Source organism: Netta rufina, assembly GCF_964035555.1.
Source record: "Netta rufina genome assembly, chromosome: 9".
Taxonomy (NCBI): Eukaryota; Metazoa; Chordata; class Aves; order Anseriformes; family Anatidae; genus Netta; species Netta rufina.
Genome location: NC_140132.1, coordinates 9,784,403 through 9,803,879, shown reverse-complemented (window position 1 = coordinate 9,803,879; position 19,477 = coordinate 9,784,403). Strand labels below are relative to the sequence as shown.

The 19,477-nt window shown below is 39.6% G+C and overlaps 1 protein-coding gene across 2 annotated transcripts; it reads right to left on the bottom strand.

Moving 5' to 3' along the window:
* Positions 1-309: 309 nt before the first annotated feature.
* On the bottom strand, positions 310-17,396 carry IWS1 (interacts with SUPT6H, CTD assembly factor 1). 2 transcript variants are annotated; one of them, XM_084292419.1, is made up of 15 exons: positions 17,237-17,396; positions 16,655-16,770; positions 9,971-10,607; positions 9,265-9,457; positions 8,966-9,023; positions 8,524-8,624; positions 7,621-7,771; positions 6,061-6,143; positions 5,647-5,776; positions 4,524-4,641; positions 3,698-3,809; positions 3,456-3,512; positions 3,164-3,275; positions 2,410-2,568; positions 578-716 (listed from the first exon to the last, which is right to left on the bottom strand). In XM_084292419.1, exons 1-14 carry the CDS (start codon positions 17,268-17,270, stop codon positions 2,440-2,442), a joined length of 2,031 nt encoding a protein of 676 aa, XP_084148545.1. In that variant the 5' UTR covers positions 17,271-17,396; the 3' UTR covers positions 578-716; positions 2,410-2,439. The 2 variants fall into 2 exon arrangements, with proteins under 2 accessions (XP_084148544.1, XP_084148545.1); XM_084292418.1 differs by lacking the exon at positions 2,410-2,568 and having other exon boundaries at positions 310-716.
* Between the last annotated feature and the right edge of the window lie 2,081 nt (positions 17,397-19,477).

Sequence of the window (19,477 nt, the reverse complement as noted above, 5' to 3'; positions counted from 1 at the left end):
ATTTTTTTTTGCAGTCAGCCTTCTGGGTCTTCTCTTGAACTTTGCATCATGCATTCATGAAAGGTGAAATCCTTCAAGCAGATGATCAGTATTTCTGTTATCAATTCCAATATGCATCTCTCAAAAGACAGATACACTGACATATTAAAAATCACTGAACAAATAAGAAATGTAAAATGGTAAACACAAAATTCCTGATTATCAGCCTTTCCACACGTCAAGTACACTTTTTTGGGGGGAAATTTCAGATATTCACTGTCTTCTCAGGACTCCACGTGTACACTGTCTTGAGCAATTAATAGACAGTCCCCCCAAAAAAACAGATGTTTTATTGTCTAAAGTATTGCAATACAACAAATATGTGGTCTGTACAAAGGACACAATAGAGCAAGTTTAAATACAATCAGGAGAAAGAAGTCCCCAAATTCACAGTCCTCGGACATTATCTTATACCAGAACCTGAACCAACAATTTAAAGATTCACTGAAAAAAAAACAAATAAGTTGTTAAAAAATTTAAAGGTCTCCCAAGAGTCTATGGGTGTATTGTCTTACAGCAGAGATCATGGGGTATTCTGTGAAGGGTCACAATGGCATCTTATTGCCCTCAATGCTGATTTTCACTGCATGGGCCGATCTGCTTTTTTTCCTGATATCTGTGAATTTCCGCATCTGTTTGTCCAGTCGACTCACCCCTTTCTTAGAGGTCCCCTGGAACTTAAAAAATAAAACTAATAATTACCACTGAAAAAAAAAAAAAAAAAAAAAAAAAAAAGCAGACGTCCCAAAGGTTCAAGAAAGCAAGGCATGCAAGGTTCGACCTGCAAGAAGGATCTGATGAGGTCAGTGGTGTGGGGGCTGGGAGGTGTGAGGAGGGGGTGCACACATTTTCCCCTCAGCCCCCCCCAGCAGATAAATAATCCCCCCAATGTAGGCATCACATACACAGAAGTGGTCACACACACACACCACAGAGGAAAGCTTTCCCATTGTGAGGATTAATAACCACGTTAGTTGTTCACACACTGGGTGAATATACAGTTTGGAATAGTTTTGTAACTGTATCAGCTGGAGTTTAACAACAAACATACTTCACCACATACAAGCTTCCAGTGGGTGGAAGATTTTAGATATGGCTACACAGTAACTGAAGTGGGTTGAGTTGACATATCAATTCCAAACTGCAATTTATTTTAGAAGTCACTGATTAGTACTTAAAAAGCAAGAGATTATTGGAAAACAAGGAAGTAAGGTTGGAAGCAAAAGAAATGCCTGAGAAAAGCTGACCATACACATTGTCAGAAAGTTGCTGCATTTCATCTCTGTATTTTAACTGCAGCTGAGAAACTGAGATGACACAGCAGTTTGTGTTTTTTTGTTTTTTTTTTTTTTTACACAAATACAGTAATTCTGTAGAGAAACGCCACTGGAGAGCAACGACCTCCTGATCCCTTTACTTTCTCAAAAGCAGTTTTCCTTAACTAGACAACAGAAACAACAATAGCAACTTCATACCTTTTAAGTCCAGGAAAAAATATCCAGATATCCAGAATGTGCTACTTAGTACCTGACAAAACCATCTATGAAGAGCTGAACCTCTCGTTCCCATCTCCGAGGTGGCTGAGGTGGGGTTCCTCACCCTCATTTAATACTTTATTCAGAAAACTATCCACTGAAGTTGTATCTAGGATTTCACTGATTTTCAAAAGTTTTTTTTTTTTTTTTTTTTTTTTTTACAGAAATAAATATGAAGCTACCCTTCTGTCACTGTTTGTGACACCTCTGCTCACATAAAAGAACTGAAACGAGACAAGATATTGCCCAAACGGTTCTCATGTTGATGTACATCAATGACTGATCTCTCTTCAGTCCCATTCACAGCAGGGAATTCTGCCCTGTTCTCCTCCTGCTGTCAACCACCCCCTAACTCTCCCATCAGTGACCTTGGATAAGTAGGCATGAGAAGTACCTTGTTTAGTACCAGTAAAACAGGCACAGGTGTTAGTACACAGTGCTACCAAGTCTGACATTAAGAGCTAAGACCTCCTGTGTCAGGTCAGGCAAACCTTGAGAACCTAAATGAGAACAGGTTTCACGATGCTCAGTCTTGCTCATCTTGGTGTTGAGCACCCAAAGCTACAGGTGCAAAGCTATTTCTGAGCACAGGTATTTTCACTTAATACCTCTCATTTGGACACCCTGAAGCCACAGAGGCAGGCATCATAGCAGATGTTACGTGCTACAACGTCCTTTTTCCTGCACAAGTTACCATTTAGGTCTCGGTACAGACTTTAGAGAATACAAGGAGAGTTTTCCAAGTTGAAGTTAGGGTGTACACACTCCTTTCCCGTATGTGCAAACTACCACCGGTTGAAGCACAAGCACTGTTCACACCTCCCTTGAGGGATACCTCTCAAACTCGGGGAAGGCAGTGTCATGGCTACAGGGGCATCCTGTTGCCTTCAATGCTGAACTTGATGGCCCGATGCACTTTGCTGAGTCGTTTCTGTTCAGCAAACCGTCTCTTGTGTTTTTCCAAGCGACTAATACCTCTCTTAATAGTCCCGGGCTAGAAATAATATCTCAATTAATGCAAAGAAGTAAAAATAACAGCAGAAAAAATCACAATAATTATTACTTCTTCCATTTACATGTGTTCTACCACGTACTCCAACCTTTAGATTAAAACCATACAAGGTAGATAGAAAAAACAAATAAAACACAGCAAAGGCCTCTACTGAAGCCTGCTAAAACTTTGAAGTTTTCACAAACTGGAAAATCATCTTAAAAAAGAACACAATACAAAAAAAATGGAAGAAAGATAAAATATTGGTGACATACTAATTAAACTGCTGCTTTACTTTAAGATGTTCTAAAATTAAGAAGCCTATAATCAGATTCTTACCCCTAGAGAAAAGCTCTAGAACAGATAGGATGAAAATCTTTCTGGTAAGAGAAGCAATGACACCTGTGTGGAAGAATTTGATGGGCTTAACACAGCCCATTTGATAGCAGAACTTGTTGTCTACTCAAATTAGAAGATGCACATACAAGGAACTGCTGTATTGTACAGTAACCACAGCAATAAGGCGACAGATTCCCAGACAGCTGAGGTACAGAGTCACTAAAAGAGACCACGCTATGCCCTGCACTGCAGCGCTTACCCTGGAGGACTCCATCTCCACATTCCACTTTGGCCTAACCACATAGTCCTTGTTGGAAGGCATTGGCACCCTCGCACGTGCACAGAAACCAGGGTCTCCAGGTCTAAGAGCCCTGCAAAAGAGAAATGTTGTTTTTAGACACAGAAATCTCACATAGGAAGAGCACTACAGATAGTATTCTACCTCTGGAAAAACGAGCTTAACCACTGACTTTAAAAAAAACTCAAACTGCACATTTTTAGCACTATTAAAATACTTTTTTCTAGTCAAAAGAATAAAAATTCCAACCTACTTTTCCTCTCCTGTTAATACTTTCTCCAGATCCCTGCGGGGAGTCTGACCACCGGAGCTGCAAGAAAAATAAGATTTTACAGGCATCCACACACAAAGAAAGATAGCAACAAAAAGACAAGTGCGGTAAGAGAAGAAAGATCAGAAATCATTGTTCTTTTATTTCCCTTGTTACTTATACAAAACTTTTCTTTTTGGAGTCTTAGAAAGAAAGAAAATCTCATTTCTCTCTGGTATTCTTACCTACTCAATCTTCTTCGCTGAGGCATCTGTTCCAAATCTCTCTGTTCCCTCTCTTCTCTTGTCATGCCTTTGTAGTTTGAGGTAAGGCCAAAGATGGGTCGAGACCATTCATCTAGTGAATAAATATGTTAATAAGCACATCAAATTTCTCTCTAAACCATTCTGATAACTAAACACAGCTTTCAATGTTCACTTATACTTCCCTTCAACCACACAGATGATTTTTGAACTCTTAATATTTCAGGGAAATCCAACCTTGTGGACAGTAACAAACTGCTTTTATCCATAAAGTCTCTTGCTATTGCTTGCTTTTTTGGAATCTCTCTTAGCTCTAGAAATATTTAAGTGCCAGAAGCTCCTGCATGCCACAGTGTTATTTTAGAAATATGAAAAATACTTCCTGAAGAACAGAACAATTTTGTAATTAGTTTGCAGTCATTCAGGATGGAATACACTACACATGACTACAGCTGTTTAAGAAGTAAATTTTTAGATGGTCATTTAAGACCTCTCCTCCATGGAATAAATGGAGCACCTTCCTCCTTTGCTAACAGGTAGATGTGGTCTGGACAACTAGCCAAGAGAGAATTTGGGCAACATAAAAGCTATTATCTAGTTTTACAGCAGAACAGGAAAAACTGCATGCAGACATTAATGTAACAGTGTTCAATACGAGCTCTGCAAACAAAACTATCACAGATTAATGAGATTCCTACATTGCAGAGTTAGTTCTAGTACAGACAATAACAATGTGCAACAGAAAGACTGATGCAGAAATTAAATTACCAGTGAAATCTAACTGAAGGAAGACAAAAGGTTTACATACTGATTAGCTTCCCTGCCATATCTTTGTTAGGTCTCGATTCTTTGGGGTGTTTGTAAAGGTACATCACAGCTCTTCCAATGCCACTGTGCTTCAGGGTCTCTTGGCTCACGCTGGGCAGCTATAAGGAGGTTTGGGGAAAAAAAAAAAAAAAAAAAAAAAAAAAAAAAAAAAAAACAAGAAATGATGTCTGAACAGATGTGTGTGAAATGATGTGTGAACTTTGCAAAAACCAAAACCTACCTTCACAGTAATCTTGGAAAAAAGTGTTTTGGCACTTTTCCACTAGGAATAAGTTAAAGGTTCAAGTATCGAACACCCAGACATAAATTTACTTGAACATTCTTATTTCTTATACACAAATTGAGCTAAGTTTCCTGAAGTATTTACTCCAAATGCTCATGTGTTTATATTACCCCAAAACAGAATTACTGCCTTCTAAGCATTCATTTTACAAGGATAAAAGTTTACATGGCAAAAGCCACATATTCAATTATAACCTAAATCAGTCAGAATTTGTGCAAATTCTTACGCAACAACAAATTTCTATAGCTTCAGTCAATAGAGTCACACAGTCATGCTGCAAGAGAAATTTAACTTCTGTTCTGCTATCAAGATTATGCCACACTAATTTTACAAATGCAGCAAAGGCTACTTAAAGTGAACAATCACAACATATGAGCCACAGAGAACAAGGGAAGATAAGTCACTAAGCCATTTAGATTCATCAAGAATCTACAAAAGCCATAGCATGTACCTCCCTGATAGAGGATAGGGAACTTCACACGTATGGTTCCCATGAGACAAACATCTCCTGGCTGACTGCCAGCAGAGCTATTTGCTTTATTGTGAACATAAGCAAAAATTTTGTAACGATTATGTGTCTGAAATTCCCTAGCCAAATTTTGCTCAGATAGACGGAATATCTACAAGATACAGAATACTCATTAAAAGCAATGTGAAATTTAAACCAAACGTATTTAACTTGCTGTTTGCTTCCCCCTACATTTCACACTGCATGGATCATCAGTAACATCATCAGCAGTTATCAACACACATTTCTGTAAAGCATGACCATAAAAACCTGAAGCTACCAATCAAATACAGTTAGAAATCAGTTTCAAACCTCTTGCAGGATTTTCAGAAGCTCCTCTCTTATCTTCAGTGCTGGCAGACTTCGGTCTGGAAGAGGAGAAAGCCATTCTTTGATGGCAGACATTACACCACTATCGATGAAAGTTTCTTTGAGGTCCTGCCTAGAAAGTTTAATGTATAGATAAGCCATGAAGTCATACAGGAATACACCTAGATCTTAAGATGTGATGGTCCTTGAAACACAACAGTATGTTTGAGTTTGTTAATTTAACAGGTAAAACTAGGGATCATTTTTCATTTTTTTGAGGTCACCTAGCTCCAGCATTTACCTGATACTAAGAAAAGCGTTCCACTGCATACTCAATACAACTGTAATGTCACCCTATGAAATCTACCAAGTTCCCAATATTCCCAAAGATGATAATCATCTGGAAGAATGACTTACTTTTTAAGATGCATAACTACAGTCGGTAGCAAAGTTAATTTCTTTAGTGCAGGTTTCTTTTGTGTATTCAGCTGTCGATCCTCCTGTAGAGAGTTGAAGAATCGCAAGTCAATCAAAAGAAGAAATCAGCAATTCCCATCCACTGCAGTATTTACAGGAAAAAGGTCAGTAGTAAGTTACTGGAGAATTTGCCTTTAGCAGGACCACACTAACTTTATAACCTGGCTCTATCTTGCTACAATTCCAAAATACATTTTATACAACAGTTTCTCTTTAAAAAAAAAAAAACACCTTAATCAACATTCCCATGGAAAGAATGATCTGTGTTTCTACTTCACAATTTACGTTTATTGCAATAAACTGGCATTCTGCAGGGTCTTGTATGCTAGCTATGCGTAGCTATCCTAGAAATGCTCATAGCAAATCTCACCCAAACTACAACAAATAACTAACCAAAACAGTAACAAGTGAAAATACATGCATTCACATCACCTAAAAACGTAACTATAAAACCTGGTGGTTTAGAGGGATGCATGGTAGAATTAACATTAAAGCATGCATACGTGTATGAAGTGCTAGAACAAAACCTGTCTCAGTTTCAAAACAATGATGTGATTATCACCTCAGTCCATTATCTCACTATCTATTCAAAATGTGGGATTAAATATCAGAGAGACCCACTACAATCAACAGATTTGTCTCCTGCTGTGTTTGTACCTTTCCAGGTGTTTAACTCACTGAAGGCTCTTTCTACACAATGTTTTTTTTAATTGTGAGAGAGGAGATTCTTTTAATGCTCTTCTGTTCCAGAATAGCTTTATAGGCACATGCTAAACAACTAAAGATACCACAGCACTGGAGCTCAGCTCTTCCTCTCTCCAGTATTCCAAACTTCATTGCTTTGTTTAAAACATTTGACCACCATCTTGTTGACGACCAAGAAAGCCACAGTTGTCTCCCAGACCACTATCTTACTCTGCCCTTCTTCCCCAAACACATTAAGAAAGACTCCTCTTTCTAAAATTGCCTCCCAATTGCTTTTAATGAGTTTCACCATGCTGTTAAATTGACTGCTACTTCAACAATAGTACAGCAATAACAAAAGGCAAGACCCTGGTAATAAAACACAACTCCTTGAAAGAAGCAGTCTGCCAAGGGATAATTCTATTGTTCTACAATCATCTACCACATTATTGTCATTCAAGCCCTTCAGAAAAGGTTTCTTCTCAGGAACAAACAATTAAGTACTGTATATACTACTAATTGCAGAGTGAAATCAAACCGTAGTCTCTATCTCAGGATTTGATATACATACATTTTACATAACATGTATTCATCCCTTTTTATAGGGCAGTTGATCCCAGCTGATCAGTTTACCAAGTTAACTAAATATCATCTTTAAAACAAAGCAGTAATTCAGACTAGCAAAATGACATTAAACAGTTGTTTAGATACTGGAAGCTTTCAGTAGCGTACAGCTTACTAATCCTGAGTAACAGATACCTCTATTTTACTGATTGCACAGGGGAAATTGGTGCTTTTGGAACCTAGAAAACCCACCTCTGCAGCTTCATTCATCTTCACAATCATAGCACTGACCACATCATCTGCATCACTAATAAAAGTTCCACCATCACGGTTTCGTCTACGCTTGCCACTCATACTCTTCTTTCGCTGCAGCATCATGTCAAAATCTGACATGAAGTCCATACTGAAACGCAAGAAGAAAGTTTGCTGATGGTCAGAAGTGGGTTGATTTCACCACCTTTGTAGAAAATATTTTGTATTTCTTTAACAACCGTTCCACAAATCTCCAAGAACTCTACAAGCATTATGTCTCAATGCCCCCGTAAGATAATTAGATCTCCTCAGTATGCTAACTGGGAAACTAGCAAAGGGCTTCAGCAGCTCTGAGATGCCCTCAGAAGTCTGTAAAAGACCTTACTAAAACACCTAAAGAGATGCACACATCCAGGGTTGAAAATGTGCTAAAGTTGTCACTGAAGCAAATATTTAGCTTTCCTGTACCTGCAATACATTGCTCTAACTCTACTGGATCAGACAGGAAGGAAAGAGGAGAGAAGCTGGGGTCAAGCCTTGGCACACCTTATCCCCTACAGCAGCAGAGAAAACTGTGGCTCCAGTGCTCCTTCGCATGGCCTGATGCTAGCAGCAGGGTTAGATGTTTGTTTCATTAGATGTTCATTTCATTCAGGTTTTGATATGACCTACAAAATACTACTACTTCTCTGAAGCAGGAGCAGCAGCATAGGCAATCTGCTGTGGATTGCCAAGTGACTGAACTGTACAAGCAGAGCAAGTCATGGTCTATAAAAACATGCTTTCTGTAGACACACAGCCCCTTCCTTGCCTTTCATGAAGTCTAGCCAAGTTTTGGATGAACCTTTTTGCTCAAATATTGCATTTGCTATTAACAAAGGAGTACGTAACATATCCACTTACTGCTTCCCTCGTTTGATGTTATCATCAGAGTCCGACTCATCTGCCGTCTCCTTCATCTCTGCATCACCCTTCTCTTCTTCCAAGTCCTCCTGGTTAAAGCCCTGATGGTAAAGGCAGTGTAAGTCAGTGTAGGAATTAAGATGAAGCATCTACGCAGGTGCCTGACTCTTACACTCTAAATGCTTCCTCTAAATCCTCTTCAGATTTACCTGAAAGAGGAGCAAAGGATTCCTAATTTCACCTATGACTGTCACAACAATGGCTCTCCCAGTAGTAGCACTGTGAAGGTTATTTAACTCAATGAGTCCAGCAGATAAAAATCTTCATCCCAAAACAGTACATCCTTGAACATGAATGCAAACCCCAACAGGCATTCTGGGAATAGCTTCCCATGAAGATTCCATTTGGCAACCGAATAAGAAACATCCCCAATAGCACTTACGGTAAATTCCTCTTCTTCCTCATCACCAGATTCTCCAAATATATCTGCAATCAGGTTCCTGTGAAGGTAATAGTAACACTTATCTATTTATACTGCAGTAGTGAGAACTGCATTTCCTGAGAAATTTCTAATATGGCTGAGTGGAGATCCACCTTCCATTCTGCCACACTGCCCTTCCTCTTCACACTACCAATAAAAGCAGACATTCATTCTATGATTGGTTTTCCTCCATTTCCCCATCAGTGACCAGCATCACTACCTGCAGCCCTGAAGGAATTCATATTCCCAGAAACACTTACTCTTGTTCGTTTCCAGATTCACTGTCACTGCCAAACAGATCTTTCTCTTCTGTTTTCTTCCCAGCATTCTCTTTTCTTTCTTCCTCTTCTTCACTATCTGATACCATATTTTTCTTCCTTTTATCAGATTTCTCTGAGGCAGCATCACTATCTGATTCTTCAACATCAGAAAGGATTCGTACTTTTTTTGCAGCTGCCAACAGAAAGAAGCATTACTGCCTGCCCAAACATAATTGTCATTTTAAAAAATTATGTCCATTCTAAAATCTTTTTTATTCAGTTGGTAACTAACTACATACAGTACACCATCCATACAAACTGGTAATTTCAGAACTTATCTCTCACCCCTAGTGTATCTTAGAAAATACAGAGAAAAAACAACTAGATAAAAAACAGCAAAGTAAAGAAGTTAAGTACAATGGAAATACTCAACATGAAAACAGGTGCCAGCATAAAGCAACGTTACTGCAGAATATATATTTTTACTCGTGTTAAACCTACCTATTACTCCAAAACATTAGATACATATTCACACAGAAATGCAGTTAGAACAATACCTTCTCCAAAAGCAGTTGTACTTTAAAAGCAAAACCACCTTGTGGTTTCACATTTATCTTAGATGCTTTCTTCACATAAAAATAAGGGATTAACAATAACGCTACTACTTGTCATGTCACATTTTTATTTTCATTCTAAAGTTGCTTACGTGCTTTCTCAGTGTCATCCTCACTGTCAGAAAGGATGGCTGTTTTCCTCTTCACAGTCTTCTCCTCCTCTTTCTCATCTTCATCGCTGTCTGAGATTTTTCGTCTCTTAGGACCTTCCTCTTCGCTGTCAGAGCCCTGAAATCCTTCCCTCGCACGTTTGTTATCTGAATGATGAGAATCATTCTGCACCTCCTCCTTCCTGTCCTCCCCATCACTGTCATCAGACTCTATTTCTCGTTTGTGTCTGGAAGCAGACTCGCTCTCCGAGTCACTGGCCGGCTGCTTGCGGACCTCCTCGTTCTCCGAGTCACTGGCCGGCTGCTTCTGTGTTTCCTCATTTTCAAAGTCACTACTGTGATCCCTGTGAGGTTCTCCATTTTCAGAGTCACTAGCTTGATGATTTAAGGCATCTTCATTTTCAGAGTCACTTAAATGCTGATTTGGACGGTCCTCAGCATCAGAGTCACTGTCTTTCCCTCCATGATCTGCTTCATTGTCTGAATCACTTACATTGTGATTTGGAGGCTCCTCGTTATCTGAGTCACTGTCTTTTTGCCTCGGTACATCTTCATTTTCAGAGTCTGTCATATGAGGCTCTCCTGTTTGCCCATCCTCTTCTCCATCACTGTGTTCATTCTGAAAAAAGAAAAGTAATTTTAGGCAAGTAAGCAAAAATCTATATAAAAAAGATTTTAAAAAAAAGAAAACAAGAAGTTTTTTGAGTTTTTGCTTGTCCTTCCTCCCATGTGATTGCCAAGGGTACTGCAGACTGAAATACTTTATTTTAAATATATAAAATATATACAGAAATTAGATGATTTGAGTCAAAGGACTCACTATCGTATACTACAGATCAAGAAAAATATTAAGAGATCAACAGAACACCATCCATCCTGCTACTCAATCCTATTTTAGAAACAGAATAAAAAAAAAAAAAAAAAAAAACCATCTCAAGTGAAGAGGCCCAAGAAGGGTCCAGTCCTTCAAGTGTAAATACTTAATTACTTCATTTTAAGAAGACAGGCCTACAAAATGGTTTAGTCCAAATCCTACAAAATAAGGCAAGTAAACAGACTCCCACACTGGTCATTTCTGAAGATCTCAAATAGACATTTTTGTACGAAGTACATTTTACTGAAACTGCATGTGTTACTTTCAGAGTAAAGCCCAAGAGAGCTTGCACCCTCTCCTTACTTAACAATACACCAAGACCAAAAGGCCTATAAAAAACAGAAATAAAGTTTTAATTAGAGCCTTAAGAGCATTATTAAGAAGCTTTGGGTTTTGGTGGGTAAAAACCTAAGAACAGGTTCAACAGTTCTCTCCCTTAAGCTCACAGCTCCCATGCCTACACGGATACCTGAGATAACTTGTGTGTATAAATACACCAACCTTCTGAAAACTAGTGAAACGCAATCCTTCATGTCTTCTACACAGTAACAACAGAGCCAAACATTCCATTTATGGAAAAATCTTCAACAAGCCACCTGTCTCTATCCTTATTGACGACAGAATGCAGTTTTATCTTTCCTAGAAGATCTAAATTCCACTTGGAAAAAAATGCATTTGCCTAAGAAAACAAAATTGGACTCTCTTGAACTCCCATGCCTTAATTCAGCATGTCTACAGCAGTCACTGTCACAATAATCCCGTTTTCAGCTGAAAAGAACACTGGTGAGAGTCTCTTTCCTAAATACTTCTCAGAGAAGCTTTTTTCAGGGATGATTCTCTCTTCTCAGCTGCGGACTCCTTTCACTAGCACCTTTGCAAACTGAGTATTTATTTTCCTAGGAGATGCTTTAAGACCTACATGTCCTAGAGCTTCCAAGTCTCTTGTTAGCAGTCTCTTCTCCTTGATAGGACAGACTTCCTCTTTTTATTTTCTATGGTCATTCCACACCCACACACAACAACGCAGGTGTATCTATCCTACAGGTATGACAAGCAATATTATAAGTCTTTATGACATATGAATAAGAAGGACTTTTCAAATAAAACAAATAATAGCTTTTAGAAATTACTCCTTCCACAATTATATTAACTGATAAATAACATCACTTTTTAAGATTCTGGATCTTATGTATTTATTCTCTTAGCTAGTACTTGATAAAGTGACAACTTCTAAACAACTGCAACGTTACTAACAGAAAGTCACACACTGGAACAAAATCAGGACTACAGAATTTTAAAACACACTTCAAATACCACTTCACTGCTTCCAAGTTACCTAATGCTAGCTATAGAACTGCAGCTGTGATAACTCGAGTACTTTTCTGTCTCCTGTTTGTACTTGACCCTACAGTAGTGTCAGCCTTTTGAACCATGCTGGTGGCACCATTCGGTATTTCTCATTTCTCCTTACAGAGCGGAGATACAGTTCAGTTAGAAATGTGAAATTGGAATTGTAAAGAATTAAATAGGAAGAATTTACAGAATTGAGGGTGCAGAACTGAGGAACACCGCACACCCAAACTGCTCCCTGGTTCTCACAGGATTTTATTTTGTGCTCTTCATCAAAATGATGTATTTTCTCTCACAGTATTAATGAAGAAAAAAAGCTACAGCTGCAAAGGGAAGAGGAAATGCAGATTTTACAACAATGTTACAGATTGGATCACTGAGAGGAGAAGAAATGTAGAGGTCTACACTTAAGTTGACATTTATTAAAATACACGTTCTTCACTCCTTATTTCTGTGCCATTTAATGTTTGGTGGTTTTATTTGTTTTTTCCTGATTTCAGATGGCTGATACTGAGTAGGTACTTATAACTATGTCAGCAGCAATAAAGGATTTTGCTAAACAAAACCAAAGAAATCAACAGAAATATTTCTGTTTAAACTATTAGGTTTACTATCTACCAGACTAGGAAGTCTTCAGCAAAAAAGTAAACAGAATTAAAGAACCAACTTGAATTTATAACAATTCTTAGCCACTCAACATTTTTAAGGTTGAAAGCATAGCTGCAGGTTACGCATGCTCCTATTCAGGATATATTGCTAAACTACAAAGAAGTTCCTATGCAAAATCCTTGGTAAGAAATCATTCCAATTATATACCAGTATTACTAAAGCACTTTACAACATACTGAACCTCAAATCTGTTATGCAAACTGACAGTCACTCTTCAGAGGGAAGCTATTTGGGGAGGGGAAGCATCCACGCATCCTAATTAGCTCACACCATGACCATACGGTGCTTTGCACCACAGAATCACAATCGTAATTACAGCTTCTCAACTCCACTGCGATACCATCACCTACAGAACCACTTAAGAGAGAACTCAGGAAGACACAGGTAACAGGTGTGCCGGCACAGTTTGGACAGACAGGTATCATCTACTCCAGTCCTGAACCTGTAAAGCACAACCCAAGCTAAGCCAAAAGCACACAGTTGGACAAGCCAAGACAGCCGGCCCTGCAGTGGGACGACACGTGCTACCTCGGACTCAGCACTACATCAACGCAACTGAGCAGCTTCTGAAGCGGAGGGGAGACACCTGACTCGCTCAGAACCTAGGCAGAACAAACAGGCCCTGTCCACAGCCATTTGTTGGTGCAAGGTCTTCTGAATAAATTAACGCATCTGTGAATGTTTTGGAATGTATTTCATGTAGGAAGTAAGTGCAACTTCACAATGAGATGACTTAACTCTGCAGGACAGTCCACCTGCATCTCTCCCCTACCTCCCCTCCCCCCTTTTCTTTTAAAATGATTTGTCTCTAAAAAGGTGTGTTCAAATAAATCAATTATGTAATTTTGGAATTTTCTACTTTTATTTTTCCAATTACTTAATTAAAAGTTTAGACATCCTCAAAAACAAGTAGGTCTCAGGTAATTGCTACCACATTTTTCTCTAATTCCTTTGCTTTCTTTTCTTCCTCCTCTTTATCTATAAACTTCTTAATTGAGATGTCCTTAATTTTTTTAACTGAAAGAATTCTGTAACATGAGGCTTTAGTACAGTATAAAGTAAGGAATACATAAAAATCAAATTTACAGTGTTATCCTTCCATATAAAAGCTTCAGTCAGCAAGTAGTTTATTGGATCAACATGCAGCCACTTTTAAGATGTACTATTATGGTAGTTTAATAAGTTCAACAGAATTGACCCATCCACTACAATCTTATGAATGACATTTGTTAAACTAAGGTATACATGACCTTCACGGGCAGATCAGGAAGCTTCTGTTTTCAGAAATGTAAGATATTTGTGCATTTCTTAGCAGTCACAGTCAAACCATAACTTAAATGAAGAAGACAGCAGCAACTTGGTTAGAGTGTAAGATCTAAGCCATTAAAGATTTCCGTATGAGCCTGACTTGTACAAACACTGTAAATGTGATTTAATATTCATTACTGTACTAAAACTATGTGTTATCTAATTCTATTTGTCTGAAACAGAATCAGTAAGGACATCAAGGAGAACATTTATAGATAAAGTGGGACTGGGGGAAGGAAAGCCAGAAAAGAATTGTGGAAAAGAAAAACCCACATACCTGAGACCTACATAAGTAATTCCTCAGGATTCCCCTTTTCTTTAAAGTTAAGAACCTGAAAAAAAAGTTGGAAAGTTTAAAACTTCAGTTCTTTAAATTTGAGTTCTAAATTAGAGACGAAATAGTAATTAAATAGACTTAACTGATTGGGCTGTCTCAAAGGTATTATAACCTTTGAGTGTCATTCCTCCCACATATTCCTAAAGATGAAGGAAATAAGAGGATGAGAAAATTTAAGATAAATAAGTTACTGAAAGCTACTCTCCTTTCACAGACAGCAGCTCCACATTATCAGTTGAGTTGCACTTTGATGTACAGAAAACATCAATTTACTAGGAATATAAAAGTTCGTAACAGAAGAAAATACTTAAAACTTTGTGTCTTATAGTGAACGTGAACCTTCAAAGGCCTTAGCACTTGATTCAATGTGGTTAAAATCTTAAAAATCCTTTTTTTGTGTGTGTTTTTTAAATGTACTTTGTGTATTATTTTATCTACAGAGGAAGATTCAACAGCCAACGCAGAACAAAACCCTTACAATAGTGGAGGTACATGAAGAGGATCCGTAAGCAAGGATAACAGGTCCTAGTATTTTTGATTATTTAAATCAGAAAAAGTCATGCCAAAGATGTAAATAATAGTTGACTGCTCTTTAGGCCAGATTTCCAATTACTTGACCACAGTAAGCAAAATTTAAAAACCACAGGAGTACAGAAGAGTAAGAACAACCGACCAAGTCTTCAAACACCAAAGAAAAAGCTTAACGTAACTGTAGCAGCAACATGACTCTCCACGCTCTCATCAGAATTCCCTTCCACTAAAACAGAAGCACTTAATCCTTACCAAAGACAGTTATTTCTGTCACACACAAAACCATACATTTTCCCCCACTGAAATCCTGATTATCACAACAGCAAATGCTGCCTGACGACTCAATTTCTTCCACTGTAAAGAAGTATCAACAGCTTTAAAAAAATCCAAATCTGCTTTAAACTCAAATTCAAGTAAGTGTGAAGAACTTCCCTTTTATACTCTTTAAAAACATATTCATAGTTTCATCAGTTAGAAAGTAAATGAATTCAGTAAAGAAAAAAGAAAAAGGATTGTAAGTTATACTGCAACAGAGGTGAGGTAGGGGATGGTTAGACCAGATGATCTTGGAGTTATTTTTCAACCTTTATAATTCTGTTTGGTTGCATTTTAAGCAAGTTTTAAAGTGGATAACCACTGAAAATCCAGTCAGAGTCAATCCTGATCTTTATACAACATGAAACAGAATTTGCAGAACAGAGTATAACGTCTTTGATTTCAATTTTGAAGAGCATCACACAGCTTTCCATAACAGAACTTTGCTGACAGAAGACAGGATTTCAAAGCCAAAATTAGTCCTTCCTAGAAGGCCCTACAAAGACCTGATGTAATTCTATCTCAAGACAAAAAATTCCTTAAAATTACCGTTAACCCCAGAATTATCCTAGACACAGAACCTTCATTTTTATCAGAATCTCTTTCCAACTACACTAATCAAACCACAAGTTAAGCGTCTCCCCTCCAAAGACAACCCCAGATCAAACACCACCACCCTTTTCATAGGGTAGGATTCTCAAAGCAAAAAGCTCTTCAGAGGAAAGACGAATGCCATTTAGAAACCTGGCTTTCCACAAAGAAATCTATTCCTTTGTAAATGACAAAGTAAAAAATACAGGACAAAATAGTCTTCAGCAGTAACTTTCACATTCAAGAAGAAAGACTAGAGACAAAAAAGCGTTCATTCTTTGGTAATGAAACATATGCTCCGTAATGCATGGTTTTACCATGCATTTTACCTTGCAGAATTTAAAGCAAAGTTCCGAATTCCTCAAAATCCATTGCTTACCTTTTCAAGCCCCAAAAAATTATCTTTTTGCAATCAAGTATGGCAATATTACACTTTTTTTTTTTTTTTTTTTTTTTTTAGTACAAAACAGGGAATGCTATTGTAACAATTTAGGACTGAAATAAAAAGATACTACCCTACTTCTTGGTCAGGAGATTATGTGACACAACCCTTTCGGGACGTTTTGCCAGACAGAACACTTAAGAACAACTCAATAAATGTAAAAGTCTCAGTTTAAAGAGCAATATTTCTTTAAAATGAATATCAGTTTATGAGAGAGCAATCCTTATCTAGACGAAGTTCCCACGGTACCTCAGAGTGGTGCCCTACGCTTCCGTTCTCAGATCCAGAATGCTGCTCGTTTCCTTCATCTTCAACATCAGATCCTGAATCTCTCTCGTCTTGCACCGGAGTAGCTCCACCGTCATCTACTCCGAATGGAAACAAATAAATTAATTATTTAAAAAGTAAAACTCGGTGACGTCTCCCAGCGCTGAGAAGCGCCCTGACAGCCGCGATGGGTGACCAGGAAGGCAGATAACTCCCAGCAGCTCGAGGCACCGGCGGCGAGCCCCCGGGCAGGACGGCCGCGAGTAGAACCAAACGCCCCGCGGAGCCCCGGAACGGGAGGACCCCGCAGAGCCCTCGCAGAACGGCCGCAGCGGCTCCACATGCCCTGGGGGACCCGATAACGCCCCGCGGGCCGGCCCCGGCCCCAGCCCAGCCCCAGCCCAGCCCCGTCCCAGCCCGGCGGGGCCCGGCCGCGGCCACTGACGGGCGCCGAGCGGCGGCGGCCCAGGACAGGGCGCGGGGCAGCGCAGGGCCCGGGACTCTCCCCGCGGCCGCTGAGGCCCCGCCGTGCCCGCCCGCCCTCCCGGGGCCCGGCGCCGCTACCTGACTGCTCCCCGCCGTAGTACTCGCTCTCCATGGCGGGCTCGCTCCCGCCTCGGCCCTCGGGGCTGGCGGCGGGGCGCGGCCCCCGGGGCGCCGCTCACCGACCTGCGCCTCCGCCGCCCGGCTCGCCCGGCCCAAGATGGCGCCTCCCCTCCGAACGGCCGGTTGCCGGCACTGCGCGTGCGCCAGCCCCTTCCCCTGGCGCCCCGGCGGGGCCGCTCTCGCGAGACTTGGACGGGAGGGTGGGTGCCATGTTAGGGCGGTGCGGGCGGTGTGAGGGGGAGGCGGGGTGCTCCCGCCCCGTGTAATCGCTGGGTGCGGGGCGGTGAAGCTAGCTCAGAGTTTCTTATTTCTAGTTTCTTTTTTTTTGTTTGTTTGTTTTTTTCTTGTACTAGAATCTAGTTTCAGTTAAGTACTGAGGCAACTGAAGAAGGCTATGAGAAAAAAAGACTATGATGAGCCCTTGTATCAACGTGGAAACGAGTACGGAAATGTAAAATGCTTGTTGTTTTAATAAAGGTGATTCCTTGTATGGGCATTGGGGAACTTGCAAGAGCCTTAAAACACAGAAAATATTAGGTGACTGTTAACACACAGTCCAGAACTAAACTTGTTACCCAACTTTTACCTTCAGCTGGTCTAAGGAATGTCTGGTAAAAACACTTCCAAGACTGATGAAGGATGGGAGATCAAAAGTTTCAGCTGTGGCCTTGAATAACAAAGATGTTACCATTTAAAAAATAGCAGAATCAATCTGCTCCCTGCAGATCCAGTTAACAAGAATTAATTCGAATCTATCCAAGAAGGCAGAAGAGCAAAACCAGAGTTCAGCAGCAGGCACACTGGATGCCCTGGTGGGCACTGGCTGCTGTTAGGGTACTGCAGACGGAAGAGGATACCTGAGGCTGGCTCTGGATATTGAGGCCTGGCTGTCTGTATGAATTTAGGTCTGCCTGCCCTATCTGAAGCTGCAGTTCAATCCAGTTCATGTGTGGGTGGTGCCTCCAGATTTAGCCTTCGGAGTCAACTGAAAGTTGGCCTTAAAGACATCTTTTAATTGCTGACTTCCGGAGTAAACAGGTAGAAAGATCCATGTCTGTTTCAGGAGTTGTTTTAGTAGCATTTATCCTCTGAGCGGCTGCATTATTCAATTATTTGGAACACCTACAATATGTCAGTACAGGATTACGAGGTCCAACTTCTGTCATTGATGAGTCATTTTAAAATAGAAAGCCTAATATATCCATGTGATGCTCATCTGCCTCTTGTTCTGTGACAAAACATCTTAATTTTCTCAGGGGGTACAGGTTCTCGTGTGACAAACAGAAAACAACATCTGTTGAGGCAGTGTCATTTGGGATACTTCTGATAAACATCAATGATTTTTATAATCCTGCATGCTTCTCTCTTGTTCAGGGACATCAAAATTCAGCCAGCTGAGAACTCTGGTCTGAAGTGAAAATGAGTCATCATTTCTTCTGTGCTATGGACACTTCAGGATGGATGGCAGAGAGGTTAAGCTCTTATTAACACACACACCACAGCAGCAAACACACTTATAATACATGAAGTTCATTCTACCATGTTAAATACAGCTAAATGCTCTTATTTGAGTCATTACTCACAGTGTCAGAATCTTCTGTGTTTCATTTAGAATAAGAAATTGGTAGTGGAAACACTGTCAAATGATTCTTTGATACAATCCTATATTCTTAGCAAAAAGGCTTTTTTTTTTTTGCCTTTTTTTTTTCTGAAAAGCAGCATACATAAAACATAAACAAAAGGTTTCTTTCTTCACAGCTCTTTAGCAGACAGACTCCATGGTCTCTTAGCGCTTCTAACAATTGTGTTCTTAATGGTATTGTGTCCCTTTTTCCCTTCTTTTATGTGATGTACAGCTTTTAGATCTTTTTACACTGTGTGCTTTCACTGGGATCTTCTCTGGAAGGAGCAGGCACATGCCAGTATAAGACAGAAGGCTCTCATTGTTTCACTTATCTGACTTGTTGAACAAATTTAATGGCTCTTTACAACTGACTAAATAGAAAGAAGTAATTACAACTTTAACCTGACTAATAAAAACACGGTAAATAAAGGTCTCCGCAGACAAAGCAGTAACGTAGGAAATAACAAGTTGGGAGTAGTCAGGGAATCATAGAATAGTCTGGGTTAAAAAGGATCTTAAAGGTCATCTACTTTCAATCTCCCTGCTCGGCAGGGTTGTCCACCACTAGAGCAGGC

Excerpts from the sequence above, each read along its gene's own strand:
- IWS1 (XM_084292418.1), bottom strand. The coding sequence starts at position 17,270 with ATGGAGAGCGAGTACTACGGCGGGGAGCAGTCAG. Across the intron at positions 10,608-16,654 it reads GCGTAGGGCACCACTCTGAG|AATGAACACAGTGATGGAGA; the intron begins GTACCGTGGGAA and ends TTCTTTTTTCAG. Across the intron at positions 3,810-4,523 it reads TATGGCAGGGAAGCTAATCA|ATGAATGGTCTCGACCCATC; the intron begins GTATGTAAACCT and ends TTTATTCACTAG.